The sequence below is a fragment of the Myotis myotis genome, unplaced genomic scaffold, assembly GCF_014108235.1.
Source record: "Myotis myotis isolate mMyoMyo1 unplaced genomic scaffold, mMyoMyo1.p scaffold_m19_p_3, whole genome shotgun sequence".
Taxonomy (NCBI): domain Eukaryota; kingdom Metazoa; phylum Chordata; class Mammalia; order Chiroptera; family Vespertilionidae; genus Myotis; species Myotis myotis.
This window is the reverse complement of record NW_023416335.1, coordinates 93140475-93157577: the sequence shown is the minus strand read 5'-3', so window position 1 is coordinate 93157577 and position 17103 is coordinate 93140475. Positions and strand designations below refer to the sequence as shown.

Below are 17103 nucleotides of genomic sequence, written 5' to 3'. Positions count from 1 at the left end.
AGCTGCTCTTCCATTACAGGCAGGCTGGCTGTGGGGGAAAACAATAACACTGGCCAGATCTACAGAAAGTGTAATCAACACAGCCACTTGCTCTCTCTCTTTCTTATTAAATCCTCACCTGAGGATATGTTTACTGATTTTTTTTTTTTTTTTTTTTTTTTTTAGAGAGAGAAGGTACAAGAAGAAGAGTAAAATAATAGATTGAACGGTTGTCTCTTGTATATACCCCAATGGGGATTGAACCTACCACCTTTGGGCATATGGGACGACACTCCAACCAACTGAGCCATACCAGCCATGAGCCACTTTACTCTCTCAGTGTCAGATTCCACAGAACCTTCAGGCTTTCTCAGAGAAACTTCTGGAGCCACCACCCAAGTGATAGGTGGAGGGACACCCCTATCCCACCATATTAACTCTATTTTAACTGTTGTATGTTCTGTGGTTCCAGGTAAGATTTAGTTTGGAAATAACACACACACACATGCACACACAAATATGCACTAGAGGATTGTCACAAACTTTTTAAACAATGACCCCCTAAGATTTCTTTTGTGACCAGTGTCAACCTTTGCATCACATGGGTAAGTCAATCAGAAAATGGTTTGTCCACATTCAAAGTTTTAATGGTCGTTAAATAAGAAAAGGAAGGCGATTTGCACTACGTACATTCTGTCCACTGATGGTACTGTTAGCTGGCCATGCACATTTTATTGCACATATAAACAGTGTACAACTATCTTAAAGATATTTTTAGCTACACAAGAGCTGCATTTAAAAGAAAGCCATTTTACAAAATATAGAAGCCATTTGTATTATATAGACAACTTCAAGAAAATACTTAAAATTAATATCAAAAGAACAATTTTAATCTTAAAAAAAAACTCTCAAAACAAGGATTACAGAGCTTCATGTTGCCATATATACACATAAAAAATTATTTCAGGACCCTGTATCTGAATGCCCATTAAGGTGCAGCAATCAAAACTCCTATTTCTATAACCAACCTTTGAATGTTGCTTATATTGAATATGCTCCTTGTTCAAAATGACTTTCTGTTTATATCATTATGCTATTTGACAACAGGTATTTGTGCAGTACAGAAAAATATTAAAATATATTTTAAGTTAGGTTAAAGTGCACAGTACATTTAATAGAAAAGAACTGAAAGCTGCAAATTCAAACCACCATGTTCAGTAATCTCTCACCTTGCCCAGAGCAGAGGGCAGCCGTGGCCTTGGCTGATGTTGTGCTCAGTGCACATCATCTTCCTGGTGTCTTTTCTTTTGTGCTCACCTTTTATTTCTCTTACAAATTGTGGCTGCTGCTGCTCTAAAAACTTACAATGGCTTTTCACAGAGGTAAAGAGGCAGTGAGCATTCATAAGACTGTGAAAGGTGACTGACTGGAATATCCGGACAGCAGGGTGAAGGCTCATTCATGTAACTGCCTACCAACGGTCTGTTGTGTCTGGGAAGTCTTGTGTGAGTCTCTCAGACCAACACGGGTACCTTTCCTTTGCTGGCTCTTTTTAATCATGTTTCCTTTGAACTAGCTCCCTGCTAGGCCACCCAGCCTCACAAATGCAACCTTCCCCTAGCGCCCCCCGCCCCCCCAACACCCCGTTTTTGCATGCAGCTAACTCACCAACTTACTTACTTTTATAGTTTCACTCCAGAAACCATGAATCTTGCAGTGTTTTATGGGCTACTCTGAAAGCCACCAACTAAATTACAATAAAATGAGCATGTCCACATCTCAAAATCTTTTCTCTTTGAAAACTGGCAGTTGTAGGAAGTGCTGGTTTCCTGATCCAGGTCTTATGTGTCTGACATAGCTCTTGATCACTCTCAGTTGAAAGCTGCCCTTTAAGAAACTTTTTGGTTAAACAATAAACTTAGTATCATCTCCACTTTCCTATGCCATTTCCTTATTTCCTTTGGTGCTAGCCTTCTTTAATTCCCAAGTTACAGTGCAAAATTATACTTCAAGATAGATGATGCTAACACATTACTTCTTTGTGTTAAAATGTGAATGTTTTGTGTATAGCAAAATATGTATGAATTCAAAAAATAACTGTTCACATTTTATCTTCAAGTTTAATGTCTTTTTCCTCATCACAGCTATTTACAAATAACTTTGGGGTGCTCTCTTGATTTCAGTCAGTTTATTGTATCATGGGACAACAGGGCTGCTGGAATGTAGGAAACTGGATGGAATGCAGAAATATAAACAAGACCAATGTTCTATAAACCAAAGTGTAAGTAATGCCTCCCCAGAAAACAGCTCTTGTCACAGAAGCACCTGTTGTTTTTTTCTGAGTTATATATACCAGAAAACATGATTATTGAGACCCAGAACTATGCACACCAAAGAGGATAGAAAATAACTCAATATTTATAATTTAAAAAGTGTTTAACCACAAAAAAGCAGTAATAAAATAGTTTCCTAATTTACAATTTGCATCCAAAGGATGAATAACAACTCACTAATAAATAACATTTATATAAATATTTTGTATGTCGAAAATAGATTTTTAAAAGGCAATGGTCTCAAGAAATTTCTTGAAAAATTTGGTGATGAAAAACTTGATCAAGTCCCCCCTCATCCCCCCACTAAATATACAATGAGTTTGGCTTTAGTGAAACAAGTGCATGTTGCTGCAAAATAGTTGTGCTTGGTATTTTGGTAATGGCAGTGGGTGAGCATGGAAGGGGTGCAGGAGGTTGTAAAGGCATTGATGTGCTGTTAGTTCTTCGTAACCAGCTCCCTCACTGGCTTCAAGATAAATACCTGTCACATCTTAATTTCGGAGGTCAGTTCTGAAAGGTAGAAAATCTTCTCTTAGGTCCTCCCTTAAATGCAACTAGACTCATGAACACAGGCAATGGGTGGGAGGATGGGGGAACTGGTGCCGAGAGCAGAGTTCAGGATCTCTGATGGGAGAAGGGTTTGGGCCGACCCAAAGGACAGGAGTTGGTTTCAAGTGAATACAGCCTTCGTTATAGTCACATCTAGCAATGCTTGAACAGTAATGCCCACTTTGACCAGGCCTTTCTCTTCAAGGATGTGATGGGGTAGACATAGTTTTTCCTAAAAGAAAGAACAAACATCAATTTTTAATGACTGGTACCTAATCATAAAATCTTGCAATAGCACTGATGGAAGTTGAGCTCAGACCATGTTCCCTTTCTTGTTTTCAGGCCATTACATAGAACTTTGCTGTGTTTGCAGAGAAAATAATGACTTTGCACAAATAAGGGGTGATCCAAAAAAGTGCCCAGCCATCCTGAAATCTAAACATTTAACAAAACTTTATACTGAATAACTGAACCATACACAGTCAGCTAGAAACCACACATCAAGGACATATTAGCTTATATTCTTTTTTTTTAAGCATTCTTTATGATTCTCTCTCTTTTTTTTTTAATTTCAAAGAGGAAGGGAGAGGGAGAGATAGAAACATCAATGATGAGAGAGAATCATTGATTTGCTGCCTCCCGCATGCCCCACACTGTGGATCAAGCCTGCAACCCAGGCATGTGCCCCCCACCAGACTCAAACCTGGGACCCTTCAATCTGCAGACTGACGCTCTATCCACTGAGCCAAACTGGCTAGGGCAGCTTATATTCTTATAAATCAAAGTTGCAAATAGCTTTTCACACATTTTTTAAAAGATGTATTTCTTTACTGACTTCAGAGAGGAAGGGAGAGGGAGAGCAATAGAAACATCAATGATGAGAGAGAATCATTGACAGGCTGCCTCCTGCACGCCCCCAACTGGGGACCGAGCCTGCAACCCAGGCATATGCCCTTGACCGGAATCGAACATGGGACCCCCCAGTCCACAGACTGATGCTCCATCCACTGAGCCAAACCGGCCAGGGCCCTTTCACACATTTTTAAAGGAACTCAAATACTCATTTATACAGCTCACACACTGTTCTATTGACCATGAACTTTAGTTCAATTTATTTTATTTCCTATGATCTCTGGAATGGAGGCATGCTGGTGGATTTGTATCTTTTTCCTGGTTTATGAACAGCCTTATAAATAAGCAATTTTAATAGCCTCTCTTTAAGTATCTTTCATATTGCTGTCGAAGACACAAACATCCTGCTACTTTCTCATGTAATTTTGCTCTTAGGAAATGTCCAGCATATACAACTCAAGGAAAACAATTAACACGAGGCACTCCTGGTATGTAGAAACTTGCATGCAAAACAGTTTATAAAATAACATGATGAAATAATTTTATGTCTTTGTCATTTGGCTCTGGGGATGAGGGAATCACTTTCCAGAGCGTGACTCCTCGGCTCAGAAAAGACTCCACAGCAAACACTGCCTCTTTTCTACTCCATGATGGTTGTTTCTCCACAGCTCAATGACAGCTGTTTTTAAGGAAAGTTTAAATGGAGACAGTGTTCAACAGGAACAAATCAGGGTCTCTGGACAGACTGCTTCCTTTTCATGTGACTTTTGCTTGAGGAACTAGATCTTCCTGTTGCCTCAATGGTAGGACTCTCCACAAATTTGTACAGATACAGGCCTTCTGGTCTCAAAAAGACCTTCAAAGAACACACCATGACACCTCCAATAACTTGTTGCACTGCCTCAAAATGTCAGTTTTCCTACACTGTCTCACTCATCTTCCTACCCTCACCTCTAACTCCTTCCCTAACTTGAGGTAAATTCAGAGTATCTCAGAGACTAACTCTAGGTCTTAAGAAGTAGCACATGTCAACATAAGATAGCTGATTAGTGAAAGCACAATTCAACCATTGTTTAATGTGGCTGCTATGCATTGAAATACAATTATCTTGTGGCCAATGGCATATTAGGTGGGCAGGCAAGTTATTCTCCTTGCCAACTTAGTAGCTGAATGTCAACCAAGAAAAAGGATGGGAAGTCCTATCTGAGTTGAGCTTTGCACTGGGCCAGGATGGGCAGTGTGCTTCCTCCTTGTGCTATAGCTGGAGGTCAGTCTGTACCCTTTCCTGATGCCACAGGCTTGTGAAGTCACCCAAATCTGGCATTTTATTGCTAAGCTTGGTTCCATTGGGGCAGGGATGTGCTTTTCTCATTCTTATGACCCTCATAGCACCCAAGTCAGGTAGGACATGACCACAAATATGGTTAAGCTCTCAGTGCAGGGCATTTAGTTGGGGGGAAAAAAAGAAAATCTTCACTTTACAATCTATGTTAAAATCAAACTGAAATGAAATAAAGAGTTAATTGTTTGTTTTAAAAAACCTCTCCTAATAAGATATAGATGAATATATAGTACTATCTTTTATTGTCTAAGCTAAAAAGAAATATAAAAGTCACGAGAAAATATAAAAAAGTCATTGCTTAAAAGTTTAAAGCCTGCATTTGTCAAAACCCACTGCATTAATTAAAAGATTAAAAAAACTATAAAGAAGTATTTACATCAAATTACAAGTGTTTTACATGACTCATAATCGCAATAAATCAGTAAGAAAAGCATTAAGAAATGGATGGAACATTGGACAAGGAACACAAATAGAAATTTAAAAATGAAGGTTATGCCCAAGGCATTTTGAACAAGACATTTTGCTTCTCAACCTCCGTGTTTACTTATGCTTAGTCCTGAATGTTCCTGAATTCTAGTATTATTTCCACAGGGCCTAATCTCTATGTACATGGCTTTTACAGGGCCAGATGTTCTATCTTGCATCCTTCTTGAGATGGAACAGATCTCCATTAATAAATGTCCCAGTCCCCTTGATCAGCAGTGGCTCCAGTGGCTGAAGAGGTTCCAAGCTAATGGTCATGGAGACATACCCGACTGAATTAGCTTAAGGTCATCATCTCTCCCGGGGCTTTATTTCTTAAACCAGCATTTCTCACCTTCCTGGTCTCCCCCGAGCCCTTACAACTGGGAATGAGAACCAAATAGAAGATCTAAAAGGTACTCCATACATCCTAGTGCATTTCTCCTTTCATTCAGACCCCCTGAAGAAACCCAGAAGTACCCTCAGAATACTCTGATGGGGTTGGAGGTACTAAGAAGAATAGCATAAGATAATAGAAACCCTCTCACACAACATGGCAGCTCCATTATTTTATCACAGGACTGTGGTGAAGATTGATGAGAATTACGAGTTTAGGCACTGGTTGGCAAGATGAGCAAGGGGAGCCTGCCAGAAATGAGGAGGGGTAACAACGAGGACCAGGAAGCCATTGTCCATCACCCTGGTCCTGCCACAGCGGAGGGAATTCCTGGAGCGAACTAGAGGTTGGGATGGGAAATGAACTGCTGTATATTTATAGCTGGTTGAGAAATGATAGAAAAGGGCCACCTCACCGTGTATATAAGAGTTAAAGCTGAGATCTTGTACCTTTACATTGACTTAAAATACATTTAAATTTTAATGTTAGAAGAGCCTAATGGCTTTCCTTGAGAATATGGCAGCACACTGTTCTAGTATACCCATGAGCTTCTTTGGTCGTGTTTTTTTTTTTTTTTTTTAAACACAGAACAGTCATAATTACTATCTTGCATAACAATAATGCTTCCGACCCGCTCTGAAGAAATCATGCTTTGTTTTTTTTTCTCTGATGGTGGAGTCAATGAGGTTCACTCATCCCCTCACCTGCCCCTCTGTGAACCACAGCAAACAGGGCAGGGCAAAGGCAGGCACACCATAAAGACTACATGCTAACTTAGACTTCCTGGGTACCTCCTAGATGCCTGGCACCAATGCTCCAGATCTGCATTGATTATTTCTTTCTGACAACCTTGTCAGAAAGACATAATACCTTGGTTTTACAGATAAGAAAACTGAGATGTAGAGTGTTTAAGTAAGTTCACTGAAGTCACACAGATGGTAAGAAGTGAAACCAGATTTGAACATGTGAATCATATTAGAGTTGAGGCTCCTTCCAGACATCATGCTGCTTCTCATAGTGTCTTTGACCAACAGCAAGTATGTTCCGTCTTATGCCCATGAGACAGAAGAGGCTCTGGACCCTCAAAGTTCTATCTAGGCAAGACCCAACACATTCAGCATCAGGTGGGGGATAAGAGAACCCTCAACTTGGCGAAAGGCATTAGCTCTGCCACTCAGCTCATCTGGCTCCTTTTCACAGTGAGGGGCAGGAGCAGGCAGACTGCACACTGTCACTGCCTGGCTGGCTCCTCTTTCCATGGTCCCTTATTCTCCCAAACAGCTACACGCCTACTTCCCAGGCCAACTATTGGACAAAATGAAGTCATTCACATCAGCACATTTTACCTAAAATGTAAATGCCTGGCACTAACTTGATTGAAACTTGAAACAAAATGGTCTCCAGTGCTTTAACATAAGGGAACTTCATGTTCCTGTTCTGCCACATGAGCTCTCTGAGGAATGAATAAATGAACACAAGCATAACCAAAATTGTGGTGAAAATCCAAAGAACTGGACTCTGATAGTTAAAGAAGGCAATAAGCACACACTCTATATACCTGATTGTTTATTGAGAACTAATTTTAAAATGTAAAGCCTAATTTAAAGAAAAAAATCTCCTAAATAAAATCACCAAAATATTTTTCATCGAATCAGAACTCAATTTAGACTCCTGAAATTTTAACCCATTGTACATTACCTTTACCCTGAAGATGAAACAACTTTTGTCCTTACGACTTTTTCCTTTTACGGCAGCAGTAGGTATGGATTATAGAGAGAATCCAAACCACCAAGCACTGAATTTAATTTCTTACTCACAAATGGTATCAGAATATCAAGTGCCTTTACTTATCTACTCTCACTGATGAAATTCCTACTGAATTATCTTACTTTTGAACTCTGTAGGACCCCTTTTTCACATGCCCTATTTTATAAGCGTCTCTCCCAGAGGACAGTAAGCTGCATGCAAACCACAAATCCATAAACAGAGGGAATGAATAGGAATTAGTTATCACACATTGTAGAAATCCTGACAGTGAGTGGTGAGTTGCCACCATTTGGAGGAACTAGAGAAAGAGAACCTTCTATTTCAAATAGATCAGTCTGTTTTGTTTTGTTTTTAAAGTAAATAAGTACTTGGTTCTTGTTATCAGGCATGGGAAGGAAATCTGAAAAATGGTTTTTCTTATCAGAGGAAGGAGATTTAGTATGCACATACATATCACACAACTAAACCCCTGACCACCTCGCAGAGGACAAGCAGGTCAGCCATGTGTCCCCAGGCACACTATAATGGCAGCATCAAGCTAGGATGAGTTGCAGGTACCTTGGGGAAGAACCATGGAGAGGGTTAATATTCTGAATACAAATTAACAGCCTGATAATGGGCAAGACAGTTCATTAAAAGTTTTTCTTAAAGGGCTACCTTAACTGTGTTCTGCTAGCTATCATACTACTTGATGAAAAAATGCCACCCAACAGCTCCCTAGAGGAGAAGCACACTAGGGTGCAGATACAGTAATGACATGAGAAATGAAAGCGTGTCCAAAAAAATACTTTAGACACCCGAATTGAAATATGAACATAGCTAGAGAACAATGTCGAATCAACCCAGAAAACTAAATCTGATCTCACATGATTGGTCTACATTGACAAAATTTTCTTCTAGGTAGCCACCCAGTGAGTTATCTCTCTTCTCCCCTGTGGTGCCCCCCTCGCCCCCCCTCCCCAAGAAGAAAAACAAACAAACAGTGCTGATCATTAAAGGAAGCCTCAATGCACTGCAGAGCTAGATGGAAATGGTGAGCGCCACTCTGGGTGTGCACAAAAAATGTACTGATGGGCTGATAAAAACTTGGAATAATCACCCAAAATGTGTTTATTAAGAACTTATGGCTCAGGGTGCTGGTTAGACATTGTACAAAGGGATTTTATTGTTACAGATTGAAGAGTACAAGATAGCACCAAAGACAATTCAGTACATCTGCAGGTTATTTATACACAACTGAGGTTAATTCGATAACTTCACATACCCTGTATTTCACCAATCAATACAAACTCAGAAGGAAAAGGCTCAGTTAACTCAAGATATTATCAGGTAAAGAATGTCATCCATCTCCCGTTAGAAAATCTGAGCTGATTAGCAACAAAGAATCTTTATAAATATACTTGTCTAACTAGATGGGTTTTCTACATCCTCGAGTAGCCTGGATTCATGGAAATGTTCATAAAAATACAATTATCATCTTAGTAGCTGTCTATGAAGATCACTTGCATCACAGTAAACTAGAAATTTATCTTGAGGAAGTTAACTCCATCAGCTCCCCAATTTAATAAACAATATTTAGCAACCAGATTAGACTGAAAATAGGGAATATGTCTTAACTTTGGAGCAGGGCTTTCTCATATTAGAAAAAGACAACCCAGAACCAGAAATATTTTGGCCTAGATTAAATTCTATTGGTTTTATCTTTTCAATACAAACTGACCACCTTGCTCCAAGGCAGATATAGTTAATATATAATCCTTTAAGCTTACTAAAAATAAAAGCAGAATGCTAACAATGGTTAAATGGAAATTTCAATTCATTAGAGAAATTACATTCTTCTAAAATAAGAGCAATCTTATTATTAGCTCCTGCCACAGAAACCAGGCTCCAGGACCAAGAATGTTCCATGACTCATGACTTTATTTGAAAACAAATAGTCAAATCTATCACATTCTGGATCTGCTGTTAAAAATGTGATGTAGAAAAAGCCAAAATGACCTATTACATTATTTAAAAATAGAAATCTCTTCCGGAAAATGCTCTTCTAAGAGCTTAAAGAGGCTAACAAGGAGAAGTAAAAATATATGGGAATTGGTGTGCAAGCAAATCTCCCAGGCGGTGCTCTAACACAGATGGCCTTTCCTTCCCCAGCGCCCCTTCTGTGCAGCTGTCTCAAGCAGCAGGGCAAAAGGGCTGGCTCAGGGTAGAAGTGGGCAGCAACCCGCCCTGGTGCCCCTCACAGCTCCCATCATAGGAAACAGCGAGCAATCCAACTAAATGGCCAGCAAAGCAGTCATTCCCCAGATGGGATTTTTCAATTTGGTCAATAGTTTTTTTTGGTTTTTTGTTGTTGTTTGTTATTTTACTAAAGAGTTTTATAGACCAAATTGGGCCAAAATGCTGGTTTTCTGTCTCCCCTGCAAAGGGGAGTGGGGGGTGGGGAGGACCTCTACAACTCAATTGCCCAGTCCTGAATTAGTTGGACTTAAATACTGCAAAGGAAAGATTTTCATATTCCCTTTTGTTCCTGTTCTGGAAACTTCTACTCTACCGAGGGCAGGGAGAAGGAAGAGGACCTATATAGCACCCCTGCTGGCATGATGTGGGCTGTGGCTGAGGAAGCATGAGGTGTGAATACACTTCCTTGTCACTTTTTTTTAGTAAGTGAGAAGTTACTTAAAGGGAACTGCATTCTATAAGTTTGTGCTTTTGGAAAATCTGGTAAATGTTCAGCTTCAAAACTCAAGAGACTACTGAAGAGATAACGGGAAGTTTGCAAGGCAAAGGGTCAGATGGAGGAAGGACTCCTAATGGATCAGGGACAGGGCAGAGCGCTTGGATGCACATGCAGACGTTATGCAGACAGGGCATTCCAGCGGTAAGTGATATAGATCAGCACTATAAAGAGAATATGGACAAGACAGAAGCTTATAAGGTCCCTGGAGCGGAGGGCAGAAGTTGGTTGTGGGGGTTTCTCCCCGAGTGCCAGCAGAGTGTCAACAGTCTTTCGAATGTGATGAAAATCCAACTGCAGGATGTCATACGGAGAGCAGAGGTCAGCCTATTCCGAGGGCAGCCATTAGAACAGAAAGAGACAGTGCATACAATTAAAAATACACAGAAGAACAGCTGGAAAGAAGCATACATTTTTGGTTACTAGCAAATGGCAAGAGAAACCTCTTATTTCAAGCAGGTAAAACCTGTTCCACCATCAAAGATTTTAAAACTTTATTCCAAAAGAAAAGTAGCATACCAAATGTATTTTATGCAAAAAGGACAAAGAAATCCTTCACCAGCAATCACACTATTGAGGAATAGACAGTTATGTAATCTACATATCCTTCTGGGGGTAAACAGGCTTAATATTCAAGTGGCATCATGTGCTCATTAATGGCATAAAAATAAGAGTTTTTCATTTGGGACATTTAAGTCTTAACCTTACTAACAAAAATTATAAACTTTAATCTTCACCTTTACTCATAGTCCTCTTAACGTATTTTTTAGCCTGGTTTATGAAGAATGAATATAAAGTTTTTCTCTCTGAAAAGTAACACATGCACCTAACCTATTTTCCTTTTAGAATTATTATTATGTTTTATTTACTTATTTATTTTTTTAAATATATTCGTATTGATTTCAGAGAGGAAGGAAGAGGCAGAGAGAGACAGAAACATCAATGACGTGAGAGAATCCTTAATTGGCTGCCTCCTACACACCCTACACTGGGGATGTGCCCGGACCAGGAATCAAACTGTGACTTCCTGGTTCATAAGTTGATGCTCAATCACCAAGCCACACTGTCTGGGCTCTTTTGGGGATTACTGAAAAGTTCTGAGGAATGTTAGCTCTAATTATATCCCTACATGTGTCAAAAAGCATATTAAATTTCATGTTTTTACAACTACACAGAAACCAACAATCTTGAAGAAATTTCTTATATATGAGGTTAGAATACAATACATTCCCACATAGGGTTATTATGTAAATTTCTTCACCACTAAACAGGTGTGGGGGCAGAAACAGATCTCCATTCATGTTTTGTCTAATTTACAGTCACCATATAAGGAGGCGGAGCTCTTATTTTATTGATTAAATGCAAAAATAAGAAGCTCATTTACTTGAGTTGACCTCCGGATGTCTATTACTGCCAGGAAGCAAACAGTTTTATGATGCACTGAATCCCTGAACCAGAAATGACAATAGCTTAAAATTTATAGTGATTATAATTCATGTCAGTATGAAAAAAAGTTGTAGTTTTTGTGTCCAATTCAAACAAGGATAGAAAATATCTGTGATATATTTCATGAATGCAGTAGGCAAAGTGTTTAAAATATATATTTTATATGTATAGTATATATTTTATAACATATTTTGATAATATTGTCCGTTGTTTTAGCCTCATTGCTAAGCAGATTTAAATCACAGAGCAACTAAAAGTTGATTTTAAAGTAGAGTTATTTGTCTTAATTGTATCTTCTGAGGTTATCTTGATGCCCTCAGGTAAGGAGGAATACCACAATATCAAGTGGGTTAAATAAGATTAAGAACGTTCTCATCTTATTTTACATTATGAAGGTAGAGATACTCAACAAAAGATTTTTTAAGATAATAATCATGTTATATCTATCTAGATTGTGTCTTTTCTCAGTAGATTTGGAAGAATCAAGCTGCCACTGTTATTTTCCCAACAATTAAAACATCTACACATAGATTGGATTTCACTGGGAGAGAGATACTAGACAAAGATTAACAGATGGGCAAATATCTAAAAGAAATTTTCTATTGCAATAAAATTTTTCTATTGCAATGTTGTGCTTAACCAGTGAAATCAGAGCAAAGCAGACATAAGACAAAAGGCATCCATGAACTAAAACGTGATTTCCACAAAAGTGGTATTTCCAGGTTAAAAGCCAAACATTCTATCTCCATTATATATTTCAATAACTTCCCCAAACCCTATGGAAAATGTATGGTCTGCTTCCCAGCAACTCTGTCAGAGAACTCAAGTCAGTTCGCTATTGCAGTTTTCAGGGCACTTATTGAGCAGCACACTTCATAGGCAGGTGGGCAGCACAGACCATTCTTTTTATCCTGGAAGTAATTTTATGATGCCAGATTCTGGGCTTAATTCACACTAAAGTAGATAGGGCCTAGAATTACAGTCCATAGTGATATAAAATTTTTAAAAAATATATTGTTGATAATATTACATATATCTCCCATTTTCTCCCCCTTTCCTCCCTTCCATGGTGATTTAAATTAAATCATGATCTCTAAAGGAAAAGGCATGGGTGTAAGATTGTATGGTAGGCAAAATTCTGAGTCACCCTTATGTGTGGCGCATGGGCTGCTGTGGCCCTGAGAGCCGCTCTCGGAATCTACCAGACAACACAACCCTCTGCAAGGACACCACAATGGGAACGAGGGCTGCAGCTGCTAGGGGAACCTGGGAGTTTTCTGACTCTTGTGCTTCCCAAATCTCAGTCTTAATGAGAGGGATTTAACCATTATACTTTTTTCCTCCTTAAAACTGAAATAGAAAAATACTAAAAAGGAAAGAAATTTAAGGAGGCAAAATTTCACCATGCATTTACAAAGCATTAGCAATTACCGCAAGGCATTTGAAAAACACAGTAACTCTTCCTGGAGGCAAATGCAGCAGCTAATTCTCATTATAGTGAACAGAAATCATAATCACCAGAGGAGTATTGGATGGATTCTCTTAGAGTAGTGGTTTTCAACCTGTGAGTCTCGACCCCTTTGGGGGTTGAACGACCCTTTCACAGGGGTCGCCTAAGAACATCGGAAAACACATATATAATTACATATTGTTTTTGTGATTAATCACTATGCTTTAATTATGTTCAATTTGTAACAATGAAAATACATCCTGCATATCAGATATTTACATTATAATACGTAACAGTAGCAAAATTACAGTTATGAAGTAGCAACAAAAATAATTTTATGGTTGGGGGTCACCACAACATGAAGAACTGTATTAAAGGGTCACGGCATTAGGAAGGTTGAGAACCACTGTCTTAGAGGCAATAGGCAGTAGTATGTGATTAAGATTACTATTCAAGATGGGCTCAGGAGCTGGGGGGTATGGCCCAGTTGGTTGGGCATCCTCCTGTGCACTGAAGGGTCGCAGGGTTCAGGTTTGTTGCGTGCAGGAGGCAGCTAATCAATGTTTCATTCTCTTAGAGATGTTTCTCTCTCTCCCTCTCCCTTCCTCTCTCTCTAAAAATTAATAATTTAAAAAATTGGCTCTGGACAATACTACAGACACAAGCAGAAATGTAGACAGATCTGGCAAAACTCTAGGTAGGTTATAGATGTTCTGAGTAAAATTTGGTCTAAATTCTAAGAAATTTAGAATAAATTCAACTCATTTAAATATTTTAATTTTTAAAGTCAGCATGCTTACAAAGGATTTATTTTTTAGTCTAAAATATCATAGTACAGAATGTTTTGGGGTTTTTTTTTGTCTTTTTTTTACATGAGCATTCAGAAGCTTTATTTGTAAGAGCTAAAAAATGGAAACAACCCAATGTCTATCAATATATGAATGAATAAACAAACTGTGATATATCTACACAATAAATACTACTCAACAATAAAAAGGAATTAACTATTGATCCATGCAAGCAAATATATGAATCTCAATTATGTAGCGTGAAAGAAGCTAGAATTTTTTATAAGTACATATTATTCCGTTTTTAATGTTCTAGAACATGTAGATTAATTCATAGTTACAGAAAGCAGACCAGTGTTTGCTTGGGCATGGAATGGGGAACAGAGAGAAGCAGGATTAAAATGAGGCACAAGCAAACTTTTGGGAGTGATAGACATGTTCATTACCTTGATTGCATTGATGGCTTCACACATATATATCAAAAATCATCAAATCATTAACCTTTAAATAGGTGCCATTTGCTGTATGTTAATTATACCTTGCTGGGGTCCAACCCCAGCAGGTCCAGGGGTCCCCAAAGGTGTGGACGGAGTCGGCGAAGAAGGAATGACACGGAGACAGCGTTCATTGATCAGCAGCCTAGCCAGGATCTCCAGCCAAGTTCTGTTCAGGATCTCCAGCGAAGTTCTGTTAAGGATCTCCAGCGAAGTTCTGGTTAGGATCTCCAGCCAGGTTCTGTGTCCATGTTCTCTTGCTAGGTTCTCCAGCCAGGTTCTGTAGCCATGTTCCCTTGCTAGGTTCTCCAGCCAGGTTCTGTCCAGATTCTCCAGCCAGGTTCAGTCACCAGGTTCTAGTCAGGTTCTCTTGCCATGTTCTATCCAGGTTCTGTAGCCAGGTTCTGTCTCTAGGTTCTTCAGCCATGTTCTCTCGCTAGGTTCTGTCTCTAGGTTCTGTGGCCAGTTTCTGTCCAGGATCTTTTGCCATGTTCTCTCCAGCGAAGTTCTTCGGTCTCTAGGTTCTGTGTAGGTTCTGTGTCTAGGTTTTGTGTCCTGTTCTCTTGTTACATCTGTATTTATACCAGTTGATTCCAATCCTATCAATCTCTATTCCAAAGGTTAGGGCGTTTCTTATCTCCATTCCAGGGAGTAAAGATTATGTAGCTTAAGCATGATTGTTCGTAGTTAAAGTGATTAATTACCCGCCTGGCACTTAGTTAAGGGGTTTTATTCCCTCCCTAACTTCAGGGGAAAATCCCTACCTGGGGAAACAACCTTTCTTGGAGAGGTGACCTTGGTTAAAACACATAGTGCCAAGAAGGTGAGCAAACATATTAAGAACAGTATGCCATATATGCCAGGTCCCTTGAAACAGCAAGGATGTACCGGCTCCCGGCAAATTCCCCCTTATTTATTTTTTAAAAGCAGGCATTAAAAAGAAAAACCCCAAATGCTCTCTTGTATACATTTTAAGAGTAGGATTGGCGCTTTCCGCTATTACCTGAGTCCTGATCTATCACCCCAGGGAGAGCTTGCCAATCCTGCACTTTCCTGGGGTGAAAAGGCTGCAGTGGGGTTAAGGATAAGGCTCCTTGGGCCTACCTTCTCCCATGCCTTTACATTTACCTTTCCTTCCTCAGAAAAGCATGGACATACTTCTTGTATAAAACGTTCCATCTGACTGGGAGTAACCTTAACTCCTCTGCTAGCAAGCATATGTGTTAAAAGGTCAATACGGAGTCTTTTTTCTTTAGACTCAGTATGGCACATCTTCTTAATCTAAAGATCAATACAGAGTCTTCTTTCTTTGGACTCAGTATGGCACATCTTCTCAATCTAAGTTCTGTACTATCTACCTTCTTACCCAACTTATCCTCTATAGGGGGGTTTGCAGCACCCTAGTGGAGTCCTATCTGTCCCAAATGTGGGGGTTCTCAATGGGGGGGGCTTACCTAGGGGAATCCTGTTCCAGGGCTTCCCAAAGGTGTGGACGGAGTCGGCGAAGACTATCCACCCTCTTCCTACGGTGGAGTCCTATCTGTCCAGAGTGTGGGGCGCTTACCAAGGGGTCCCTGTTCGGGCGCCAGATGCTGGGGACCAACCCCAGCAGGTCCAGGGGTCCCCAAAGGTGTGGACGGAGTCGGCGAAGAAGGAATGACACGGAGACAGCGTTCATTGATCAGCAGCCTAGCCAGGATCTCTAGCCAGGATCTCCAGCCAAGTTCTGTTCAGGATCTCCAGCGAAGTTCTGTTCAAGATCTCCAGCGAAGTTCTGGTTAGGATCTCCAGCCAGGTTCTGTGTCCATGTTCTCTTGCTAGGTTCTCCAGCCAGGTTCTGTAGCCATGTTCCCTTGCTAGGTTCTCCAGCCAGGTTCTGTCCAGATTCTCCAGCCAGGTTCAGTCACCAGGTTCTAGTCAGGTTCTCTTGCCATGTTCTATCCAGGTTCTGTAGCCAGGTTCTGTCTCTAGGTTCTTCAGCCATGTTCTCTCGCTAGGTTCTGTCTCTAGGTTCTGTGGCCAGTTTCTGTCCAGGATCTTTTGCCATGTTCTCTCGCTAGGTTCTGTCTCCAGGTTCTGTCTCCAGTTTCTGTCCAGGATCTTTTGCCATGTTCTCTCCAGCGAAGTTCTTCTGTCTCTAGGTTCTGTGTCTAGGTTCTGTCCATAGTACAGAATGTTGATGGTCATTCTGAAAATTTGAAGCTCTAATTAACAGTGTAATGTGTCAGAGAGTTGAGTGGGGTAGGAAAGGGTTTCTAGAGTTTTCTCCAAATATATGAGAACTAATTGCTGATTTTATGAACTTAGAAGATAGCTCTAATATTGGTAAGCTAATTAATCTAGGAATATAATTTAAAACTTTTTGAAGATACTGCTCATATTCACAACTGTGTACATATGAAAGGCTGTCAGACCACTAACCCGAGGTAACTGCCATCAGGAAACACATAGTGGAAAAGGATCTTCATGAAAGGTAAACACATACTAGCTATAAGAAATGTGAATGACTT

At 39.8% G+C, this 17103-nt stretch overlaps 1 protein-coding gene across 6 annotated transcripts in view; it reads right to left on the bottom strand.

Annotated features, from left to right (window-relative positions):
* Nucleotides 1-608: 608 nt before the first annotated feature.
* Nucleotides 609-17103, bottom strand: part of LRCH1 (leucine rich repeats and calponin homology domain containing 1) — a 259657-nt gene continuing 243162 nt past the window's right edge. For 3 of the 6 annotated variants that reach the window (XM_036301739.1, XM_036301741.1, XM_036301744.1), the window contains one exon: nt 8763-10742. In XM_036301739.1, the coding sequence (XP_036157632.1) occupies nt 10536-10742 (207 nt within the window). In that variant the 3' untranslated portion in view covers nt 8763-10535. Of the gene's footprint in view, nt 3094-8762; nt 10743-16630; nt 16782-17103 lie in introns of those variants that run through there. The other 3 variants (XM_036301740.1, XM_036301743.1, XM_036301742.1) reach the window with 2 other exon arrangements.